This window comes from Pleurodeles waltl, chromosome 9, assembly GCF_031143425.1.
Source record: "Pleurodeles waltl isolate 20211129_DDA chromosome 9, aPleWal1.hap1.20221129, whole genome shotgun sequence".
NCBI lineage: Eukaryota > Metazoa > Chordata > Amphibia > Caudata > Salamandridae > Pleurodeles > Pleurodeles waltl.
The window spans coordinates 49,172,876-49,184,755 of NC_090448.1; the positions used below are offsets into that span (position 1 = coordinate 49,172,876).

Consider the following 11,880-nt stretch of genomic DNA (forward strand, 5'->3'; position numbering starts at 1 on the left):
TTGACATAGGTAATGTGTTTAAGGAACATATTAATTCTTCATTGTCTTAACTCACCAGCATGATGATCAGGTGCTTGATTTATGGGCCGTTGTGGATGCCGATAGGAAGGGGTTAAGGTGCAAAGGTGTCATGATTTGAAGAAATGTGAAGAATGTTGTCTACCTTTTACTGGAACCAGGAATGGTGAAGCTTGCATTTTATATGTTGGTTCTTAAATGTTGCTGAGGGTCGATGGAAGCTCCCTACTTTGAAGCCTGCTGTCGGGCAGCCGTCTTGAAACACGTGGGTGACTGATTTGACCTTGATCCCCTCCAATAGCCCCCACGTGCCCTCCCCCATATAACTCCAGATCTGTTTGGCATATACAACATTGTCTTTCAATGTCTATGACCCTACAGGGTCCTGTGGAACAGTACATTTCTGAATAAAGCCGACTGTGTGTTACATATTAGATGTTATGTGGCATGTTTTTGGGTGGAAATTTCATACTGCTATTACGGGTGGGTTCAGCAGAGATATTGAGGGTAACTGTCAACTGTAGATGTTTGGTTTACTCCTTTAGACCGCTCTAGGTCCCCTTTTGTTAAAGAGCGTTTGAAATTCCAGAAGTTTGCATCCTTTGACATAGGCCATCTCCTTAAAGATGCTTGAGAAACAGAGTAAATTGGGGCGTACAGTCATTCGTAGCAATTGGAAACTTATTTCCAGGTTGTTAGACAGTACGTGACCCTTTATGTCCATACTAAACGGCAAGATGCCAGAAATGTGGGAGGCTAATTTAGGCGAATAATTCACTTTTGTCTAACGTGGCAGTTTGACTGTTAACAGAATTAAATGTATTCAGTATAGTTGCATGATTAGGGCCTAATGTAACCTCATCTGTGGTTAATAGAATTGTCCCTCTCACACTGGCTAGAGGGAAAATGTCTGTCATATGCACTGGCAATTCAGTGTTATATCCCTGTTTTTGAATATTGGGTACTTGACGGATTTCGTGGTATGGCACTGAGCCCAGTTACCCAAGTTTTATCTGCTTGGATTTTTATCTTCTACAAAAAGAATTCCCAGTCTCAGTTTATGTTCCTGGCAATATGTGTGATACTTGTTTAATGTTCTTTGCCATGGCAAGTTAAGATCATGTGATACCAGTGTTAGTTCCCTGACTCGTAAATATGAAGTCTTTGATGAACATAGAGAGAATGGCAGTAGTGTATCATGTTCTTGCAGATTGTACTTGTTCAGTGCATGCATAATGACTGACTATGGAATGATTGATCCAGGTCTCGGACCACATTGGATGCGGGTATCCTCAAAGGTGATCAACCAATGGTTGGGTTTGTAACTTCTAATAGCTGAAACCTGCCTTGTTGGATTTTAACGACAGTGGTGCATTGTGGCTTTGTTTGATGTTCAGTTATTTCACTCTTATGCGGATTTAGAAGGTTGGACCCACAGCCCCGATTGGGGGGGGGGGGGGAATCACACCTGTTGTTTTTTCCCTTGCTGCTCTGCTCATTTGTACGCTGGTAGTTTAATGACGAGTTGTGCCTTCTATTATACTGTAATGCTGACGTGGGTGATGTTTTCACTAAGAGTTCCGTAGAAGTACAATCCAGTTATAAAAGTAGCAGGTTGGAGTTCAAGACCATCGGGTCAATTGTCCAGAGTTTTATGTATGCTCATTGTTTATTTTCAGGTCTGAACCAAAGATCCTTTTCTCATACAAATCTCAAGTTGATGAACCAGAAGACTCGGACCTGCACCTTCCGCACGCCTACGCGGTGGCCAAGAAGGAGGCGCACGATGCTGGCTTCTACTCCAACACACAAATAGACACCGCTGCCTACCTGGACGACGTGGCGTCCATGCCCTATCACGTCGGCAGCGTCAACAGTATTGACAGTGAAAGATGGAAGCCTATAAACACCTGAGGCCATTGGCTGAGCAGCGTGCTCTTACGCCTCCACCAAGTTCCTCTCCTGCCCGTGCTTTACGAGTCACAGTCGAGGAATATGGACATTAGGATTTTTTTCTTACTTTCTTTTCTTTAGGATTTTAATTCAGATTCCCAGAAGACAAAAACATCACATTCCCATTTCTGTGTGAGAGGAGTGCAACTAACTTCAAAGAGAACCCTCAACATTTTGTGTCGAGGAATTGTGGGTGCGAAAGAAGAATAGCAGATGGCAAACCCACCTTCTAGGTAACACTGGCACTTTGGGAACTGAGGAAGGACACTTGTCGTGGTCTTGCAAAGCACTTGGTAGATATGTCCATACAGATCAACAGAGGAACTCGCACATGAAAACTCACATTTATCAGTGAGTCCATCGGTCTCTCACAAGTTTGCGGTTGGCATGCTCAAGCCGTGTTTGTGTAATGTCGATCATTGTTATTGGCGTAGATTCTGTCTCTGAATTGTGATCTTAGATTATGCGCAGACTCGTATCCTTATCATAAAAACTTCAGTTATGCCTCTTGCAAGGTTGGGAACATTTGCCAGTGTGTTTACCATTGCTGTTCCTTCACTCCTGATTCAGTTCTTTCCAAGGGAGATGGTTCAGCAGGTAACACTGAGAAAGTGAACCGGTTTAAAGTACCTGGGGAAGTGTTTAAGAAAGAAATCTAAATAATGCTGTCACTTTCAGATATTGCCAATCTGTGTGTCACTTCTGCTGTGTTTTTTTCCTGAGAAACAGCCACAGTCCTCTGCTACTCACTGCTGCTTCTTCCACTTTCCCTAAGGTTATGGATAATGTTCACCTATATAGTGAAGGGGATATTTTTACATGAACATGGGTCTCAGAACCATCGCTTACAGAAAAACAAAGTGAAGCCTCAATCAGATTTAGTAAGCCCTGGATTGTGGAGGGTTACCATGAGCAAGAGCACCCCCTTTTTATGGTACACCAGTATTGGTTCAGTGCCGACATTGCTTATCATGTAAATAATACCTCATCATGTGAAGAAATAGTGAGCCCCGTATACAGACCATTTGTGTGTGTACCACAGAAAAATTCCAGAAGCAGGAACTGATCAAACAGATTTTCTAATGAGTATTTTTCCACACTGGCTGTTTAGCATATTGTACCTGTGAAGGTATACCATTTGAGCCTGTGGGTTAAAGGGCTCCATCTCTACCAGCGAATTCTTGCAGTTTTTTAGGACTCAGGTTCCTCATAGGCAGATATGTTGGTTTTGTTTCATGGGTCAGATGTAGGGTGTTCTGATCTGGTGCCCAGTTTCAAGAGGCCACCAGCAACTTTGCTGTCACTTCTTATGCTGCAACTGGCTGCATGCCTGCCTACAATTTAATTTTAAGACATTTTACTGGATGTACCTTTTTGCTTTCCTTTTACACTAATGATTGCAGCATTCAGTTTTTCGTACTACTTCTTTCAATTCTTTTTGGAATCCCTTCCATCAGGCAGGTTTGCTCCACCGTGATTGAGGAAGGATGGAACTTGTGGAGTTATTGATGGTCTTTGGTATTGTGGAAGCTTGCTCTACAGCGGCTCTTGACTATATCTTGTTGTACGCAAGAGTATGCCGTCTGTGATGGCCAAAAGTGGAACAAAGAAGTTGTGAAGTGCTTGGATCTTCTTATGTTGATTTGCTACTGTTTGCAGTGCTCCATTGCCTGCAAAGGCTTTATTGCCTGCCCAAAACACATTTTTATGTTTCCGTATGGAATACTTTCTCTGTCGTAATGTAGCAATCTGTCTTCGTTAAAGATCTGACCATCAACAATCACAGTTATTGCAATTAATAATTTGGTATTGCAAATGAAACTATCCACTAGTGCACAGGACTCTTATAAAAGCTTACTTAAGGCTGTTCCAGTGTGGTGGGAATATGGTCATCTTAGCTTTGGGGGTTCACTGGTTCACTAGTCTTCGAAGAACCACAGCCCTGTTGATTCACCAGTTTGTTTCAAAACCTAGGGATGGTTAGCCATAATGCAAAGTTCACCGATTGCTGAGGCTTAATTCTTTGCTTTCTATCTCAATTTTTCTGTGCTTTAAGCCAAATGCCCACATTTTAAAGAAGTGAGCTCCCTAGCGCCAACAATTGCTATTGATCACTGCTAATGCACGTGCACTAGAAACGCGTATTCAAACATAATAAAAGTATTGATACCATGAAGACAGAGTAGAAAAAGTACTTGAAAGTGTATATTCACTCAGTCCTTAAGTGCATAAATCATTTGAGTGATAGATTCGGAAGGCAGACATACTAGACACCAAATTAAACACATTTAACCCTACTTCATGCCATGATTTCGGGAGCATGTTCATTCTACTTCTCTATATAGGGCTAGTAAAGATGCTCAGAGACCCTGCACTTTGGTAAGAGGAGAGGTGGTGATGGGAAAAGCAAATTATTCATTCTTTTTTGTGAATAGGATATGTTATTTCACCACCCACACAAGGCATAGGTTCTAGTCTAATAATGAATATGTTTGGGCAGTATGCAGCCTATTTTCTCATATTTCTTCATTTCAGTTTTTTTATCCCATTCATTTTCACTTACGGTTTTAAAACTGGCAGACAGTGCTCTTGTTCTGTCTGACAAGTTCAAGAAGGATTTATTAATGTTTTACTTCGTTCAGTACAATCACTTACGCTGAATATGATTGTGAAAATATACTTTAGGTTAGAAAATAAAAATTATAATGCACATCTCCAAAGAAATTGCTTTGCTCGGGAGCACTTTGTGAAGGTAGAAATCTAGCATCTGACGACAAAAATCTATGAATTTGTATGACCCTGCTTAAAATGTTAAGGGTGGATTTCAGAAGGCTAGACCTTAGCTTGTGAAGTAGGTGAACTAAAGCAAGCGTGTTAGTTACAAGTACGTTTTATGTTGTCACCCAAGAGAGTGCTGTCTGGCATGGACTGAAGAAGGAATTTATTTTAATTGAAAACCATGCGATGAGGGTAAGGTGTCTCCATCCAATGGAAATAAAATCATGTAAAAAGTTTTATGTTGACCTAAAAGTGGGTTTTCCAGGCCCTTCAAGTAAAATTAGTCTTTCAAGAACAGTTCATGACAACATTGTATTTTGAAAATGAGCTTCCTACTTGTTTCTGTTCCTCAGTTACAGTTGTCCTACACCTTTTGGCTACCTGTCTGCTAGGCTGTTTTTTAATCCAAGAAATCATTGGTTGCTCGTGACCAAGGACAGGCTAAGCTGATTTCTTTGTCCTGGACAGATTGCAATAAAAAATAAATGAAAGGCTTCTACAAGCTCAAGCTTCTCTTGGCCTGTAGCGAAGGGATTTTTTTTTTTAACTTCTCATGGTCAATGTTCAGACGTACATATACAGTTTTTTTTTATCTTCAGAGCTGTGCTGTGAACACCTCTTCATTGATTTTTGGTGGGAGTGTGGTTGCCTAGTTTGACCTAGAATCGATGTATTCTTTACTTGAGTCAAGTATTCTTCAAGTGCTAAAGGAGATTGTGGTTTCTTTATCTAGTTACCTCTTGCAGTCAAAATGCTACATAGGTTTGATGTGTCTGCAGACTGTATTGCTTACTCATTGGATGGGAAATCAAGCTGTGGTGATAGTTGACCACTAACTTTTCAAACCTTGTAAGCAAACCAAAATCGCTGATGCTACTATGTCTGGCCTGGATACGTAATCTGTGAGTTAAAGGGACAGCGTCTCCCTGATAATCAACTGGTTGATGGTATCTAGACCTCTCCTCATTTCCATGATGAAAAGGACTTGACTTTCCATACCTTTTATTACGGTGCTGTTTCATGTGGAAGTTCACTCTCAAGTATTCAAGACATGTAGATAGGTAATAGCATGAAAATGAAATACTGAAGATCATTTGTCCATTCTTTTGGGGTGGGGGTACCATGGGTTCATCCAAGAACCTCTGCTTTCAGTCCATCCTTTTTGCATTTTGCTGCTATGAAGCTTCCCAGGAGGACCTGCTAGAACTATAGACCATCAGTATGCACTTCACGGTTTTAGACATGATTTTGGACAGATACAACGAATATTGTAAAAAAGAAACATACAGAGGAACATATATTTTTGTTTGTATAAGAATAAAGTATGTTTTGAAGTGACTATGACTAAAAGATACACTGGTGAATGGAGAAAGAAAAATGCAGAGATGATTTATACATACATATGTTGCTTATAATGTAATTGCCCTATTTTCCTCTTTAAGTGCTTGAGTTTAATTAAGGAAAGAGCATGGCCTGGCTCCTGTGGCAAAAAATGGATTTTAAATCATCAGTTTTTCAAGAAAGGATTTGTACCTTGCACAATCATCAGTTTTTCAAGAAAGGATTTGCACCTTCAGTGTTGCTGAAGGTGGATACAGCTAGATATACTTTGCTTTGGGTACACAGACAGCAGAAAAGGGATATCTCTACCCAAGCTTTGCATCTTTATTTAGATGTTATCTTTATGTTCTGAATAAGTATGTATGCAAGACAATCCAAAGAAAAATATACAATAAGAAATAATTAAAGGAAAAAGCAGGTTTACACGAGGTAAGTACCCACAGTGTTCGGAGCGCCTAATTTATTTAGGCGCGATTAATAAAGTTATGCAGTTTTAGTAGCTCTGTGCTGGATATTGAGCTGCAAGATCCATATCGATGATACATGTATTGTTCATCTTGATGCAATGCAAAACGTTATCGTGTTTTTTGCCTCCTACTTAATTTTAAGTAATCAATTATTTAAGGCTATCAAAATAGTTTTCTTTTATTGTAAACATTCCTGGAGACTGTATGCAATTGTGACACTGTCTCTGTACTTTTTCTTTTATTTTTCAGTAAAGTCTTTGATCTGAAACAACTGTGTAGTAATGTATCTGTACTGAAATACCTATTGGGGTGAAAACATCCACATATGTGTGCAGGAAAGCTGCTGCTTCTTCTTTTTTAACATAAAAGTTTAGTTATTATACGTTAATCCAACCACCGCCACGCACGTCCGCGACCAGGCCCCCCTCTAACTATCTATAATTGCAAAGGCGACAAGGACTCTGAATGTGTGCTTGTTTGTGATGTTAAATGTTTTTGGGTTGGGGGAACTCTTTCTGGCAAAGTGAGGATGGGAAAATGCATTTGAAAACCTGGAGCATATTGATCACATCTACAGAGTTCTGCCCCCTGATCTGTAAACAGTAAGCAATTGTCATTCCCATACCTATACATACATTTCTGGCAGCCATATTTACCATCATGTGTGTGCAGACACTGCAGGGCCTGTCCTGTAGGCTACAGAGTGAAAACCTGATGAGATATAGTACTGGGGAAGAGGCAAAAATAAACTCTACAGAATTCCAGGATGAATATGGAGAACTGCCTTCCTTTCATGGATTATCGTGAATGTCCCAGCTAACGAGCAGCTATGAGTATCGCTAAGATTAGCGTAACTAACTGTAGTAATGAAAGAAATCATAAATTGGAACCTCGACTACAGTTGGTCGCTGATTTCTAGGCATGTGTGCTTAAGGCCAACAAACGACTGCTGGCTAAATTATCCTTAAACAGAGAGTAGTCTTCATGTGTGAACAGAGGTGTTGGTTAGGCACATTAGAAAGCATTCTAATAATAAAATACAGACAATGTGGCGTATTGCAAAGCTTAACTCAATCTCAATCATTCATGTAAAATAATTTTTCAACCAGTTGAGTAAAAAATGTCACCAGTTTGACCCAATCTCAATTTTGTACAATTGTCTCATAGGCTCCCCCATCCCAAACCATATACAGTGTGTGAGGAGATGCTCATCTTTATGTTATCAGGAGGCAGGCTGCTTAATTCACTATGCATGATTGGGATGAACACATCGTCTGACTGTGAGTGACTGCAGATCTGGTCTGTAGTCTGAACACCTGTAGCGTGTGAATCTTGACACGTTCCAAACCTACCTGACCCAGGCGGGAGCTATGAGAATAATGACTACCTAAGAACTTGTAGGGGGAGTAATATAAAATATAAACTGCTATTATTATTTCAGCTGGATAAGTAAACTTATCTTTATTTTTATCTTTTTGACTTTCAAACATGTCAATGTGATGAACTGTGAAATGGAGGGAGCCAAGAGCAGCAGAGATTATGGAGGAAGCTCCAAACTCCTAAATCAAAACAGTTTTGTAAACAATGAAAGGTATTGTGCTTGAAAACTTTAATACCTTGCATCCATAGCAAAGAAAGCAGGTATAAAGACTCTGAACTATCTTTGGGACATGATTGGATAATTAATTGAAAGGCACCGATATAGAATTAACACATAAAGCTAAATGCCCCTTAATTGGCCAAACTTAGGAGGTTTCTGCTTGGTGCAAATAGAATCAATTGGTAATTAAGAATCCAACGCAGAAAACAAGAACCTTGTGAATAAGCATAGAGCACACTCAGTCTTGCTATCTGCAGGCCAATAGAAAAATGTTGGCCAGCACTTGAAAGCCACTATGTTATACTTGGCAATCTGAACTCCTTTCCTGCTCCTGTCTAGGGAAGCTTCCCTTTTAATTTGCAGAGCATTCTTGCTCTGAGCTTAGCTGTAAACAAGGCTATAAATCAGGCTGTTATCTTGGTCGCATTTGGTCTTTGTGGGCTTTCTGCACCCTCTCTCAGCTGCCTGGCTCCCACCCTTCTGTGGCTTGGATTTTCTTTACCAAGTGTGCCTGCCTGTGGGGTGCTGAGAGCAAGGGCAGAGGATTACTTGAGATTGCTTATGACCTAGGCACCCAGCTCTACCAGGGCTATGCAATCCTTAGAGACAGTGCTCACTTCTGCTCCATACTGGGATCCCACTTGCAGCTTCATCAGTACAATTCAGTTCACACACTCCAAGCCCTCAGCCGTGCCAGTGCCAGGAACCCCACACGCGCCACCTGCCAGAGCACCTCAGTTCTTGCAGTCAGTACATTATGTTGCTCCAGTACTGGGACCACGGGCACAGCTCCATCAGTGCACCTCAGTTCACAAAATCCAAGCCCTCAGCCGTGCCAGTGCCAGGAACCCCACATGCGAGGTCTTCCAGAGCACCTTAGTTCCTGAAATCAGTACACTCTGCTGTTCAAGTACTGGGACCTTAGGAGCAGCTCCATCAGTGCACCTCAATTCACACATTCCAAGCCCTCAGCCGTGCCAGGAACCCCACACACGCTGTCTGCCAGAGCACCTCAGTACTTACGATCAGTACACTCTAGTGTTTCAGTACTGGAACCTTGGGCGTAGCTCCATCAGTGCACTTCAGTTCTATCCCGGCAAGGTCACTTCCTTTCCTACACTTGGACCCCGCTCACAAACTGTTCCATTACAGCAGCTCATTTCTAATATTCAGTCCCACTGCCAAGCCAATACTGGACCCTGAGCAAAACATAGCTCAGCCAGTGCACCTCAAGTCTAACATCCAACACCACTGTTGATGGGAACCACCACTGCTCCGCCAGAATCCATCAACTCTAACATTCAGTGCACATTTCTTCACAGGACTTCTCACTTCTGTGCTTCAGAGGCAATGTCACTCCCGTGCTGGACCCCACTCATAGCTTTACCAGGGCACCGCCAGGCTAACACTTGGCAACACTGGCACGCCAATACTAGGTTTCACACATAGCTCCATTAACATACTTCATTCTGACCTTGTGTGCCCGTTACTATTCCAGTACTTCAGCCCACATACAACTCTGTCAGTGCACCTTAACCCTAACCTGCAGCGCCCCGTTATTACATGGTGCTCCGTTTCTCATTCCTCACCCGCTGCCTTTCTATTATTCCAGCGCTGAGCCGGGACACAGCTCTGTCTATACCCCAATCCCAATCCCAATCTGAAGCGCCCCAATATTGTTATATTGGGGTTAACTTAGAACTATTCTAATGCTCCTCCTGTTCTGCAGTGCCCCCTGCTGTTCTAATCTCTGAATTCTGATTGAGGGCGTGAGGGAGCCAATTAAATCTATTCTTCGCTGCCATCTATTTGGGAGGGTCTGTTTCACCTATCTCACTCTGTTCTTTCATTTACACTGTTTACTCTTAATGTGTTCTTTCTCCCCCACTTTTCTCTTTCTAGCTTTTAAAATCCACATTTTCTCTTTCTTTCAACTGTTTTTTTTTTTTCTACTCTCCCTTTTTTATTTCCCTCTTCCTCTTGCTCTTGTTATATCCTCTTTCAAACTCACAATTTTTTTTTTTTTTTAATTGTTTCGGTCCTCTCTTTTTTTCTTCATCAGGCGTTCATTCTTTCCCTATTTTTTTCTCCCACTTTAATTATTTCTTTGTCTTTTTCATTTGGGCATTCCTTTGACTCGGTATGCGTCCTTTCACTTTTTTTTTCTTTTATCTTTCTTCCTTCCTTTCTCTGGTGTTTTTCCTATCATTATCTATCAATTCGCGTTATACTATAAATCCCTCATTTTTCTGTCTGTATTTGGAAGTCACAAGTTACTTGTCTGGACCCGAAGTGTCAAAGTGGTGTCTGCAGGGAAATGTGTCACTGCATAAATGCCCTGGCTCTTTCGTTGCTTGTTTCTCTCACCATCTGTCTTTTTTCCTTTAATGTTAATTTCTCTCTTTCTTTTCACACTTCGTTCGGTATTTTTTCCTCTTTGTCTTTTGTTCGCTAGCTTCCTTCCCTTTTTTCTTTTGTCTCACATGTTTACTCTATTTCTTCTCTTAGTTGTGTTTTCATTTTCTCGTCCTTTCTTTCCCTTCATTTTATTTCTCTGCGACCCCTTATCTTTCTTCCTTTTTTCTGCTGCCTTCTTTTTGCTTTTTCTGCCCCATCTGCCTTCTCTACTGATGCCTTGTTATCAATGGAGCAACATGTGCAGTGGCACTGGGGCCCAGAGACCTCACTCAACTCTAATTACTGCTCTGTTTTCCTACCAAAAGTCCAGTTAACCATATTCATTTCTTGCTCCAGGACCCATGACACCGTTACTACGCCACTTGTTCTCTCCATCTTTATTCCTGACTTCCTCTTTCCTTTCACCCTCCAATCCGTCCCAAATTATATTTTTGGTATGGTGTTTTGAGCATTACACTCTAATGCCAAAAGTTTATTTCTGATAAAGGTGTATATGATAATTGTATATGTTTTAAGGTGGAGGAAGAAGGTAAATGGAAGTGCTTTAGTTAAATGCTGGGCCACTGGAATTATATGGCAAGAAAAGTCGAAATTATGAGGCAGGGTTGATCAATTTATGTGGCAAGAAAAGTCCAGTTATGAATTTACAATGCCGATAGCTCTAACTCAAGAAAATGCGAGACCTATTCCATTGCAAATGCTTGTTTAATGGTGGAGTCCCTATAAACCCAATGTGTGTGTCCCACAAACTGATAGTCTCCTTGATGTTGAGCTGAGCATGTCCTTCTTAGACATACTAACCTGAGTTTACAACCTTCCCTTTTCCTCTTCTCTGAAACCTTTTGTGGGTGGTGGGTGTGGGTGGCCCCGCTTCATTCCTTTTGCCCAGAGTAGATCTTTGTGAAACTTGCCTACTCCCCTTTTCATATGTTAGGATCTTGTGTGTGGTTTTATGTGTTGTGACAATTGGAAAAGATCCTGATCGGAATGTGAGACCAATTCAAATAGCCTCTAGTCAGAACTGCTTTATCTGGAGACCTGGGGCTTGGAACCCTGCAGAATCTGGAAAGCAGTAGAGACAGGATGCTCCTTTAGAATTGGGTGAGTACACATGCCTGCGAAGATTGCATATTGTTCGATTGTCTTGGCCACCACTCAAGTAGAAGTACTATCCTCCTCAGCCAGCACTTGGTGAATCGTCTTTGTTTAAACATCTACGAAGCCTGCAAGCTAGTGTAGGAAAAGAGGACAACAGAACCAAGAGTAGAAAGCTATTGTGGTTGCTACTTCCCATCCAGACAGGGC

At 41.4% G+C, this 11,880-nt stretch overlaps 1 protein-coding gene across 1 annotated transcript in view; it reads left to right on the top strand.

Moving 5' to 3' along the window:
• Positions 1 to 6,818, top strand: part of TPRA1 (transmembrane protein adipocyte associated 1) — an 86,689-nt gene extending 79,871 nt beyond the window's left edge. Inside the window, exon 11 of the mRNA XM_069206261.1 lies at positions 1,698 to 6,818. Coding sequence (XP_069062362.1) covers positions 1,698 to 1,932 — 235 coding nt within the window. The 3' untranslated portion in view covers positions 1,933 to 6,818. The remainder of the gene's footprint in view (positions 1 to 1,697) is intronic.
• Positions 6,819 to 11,880: the final 5,062 nt, after the last annotated feature.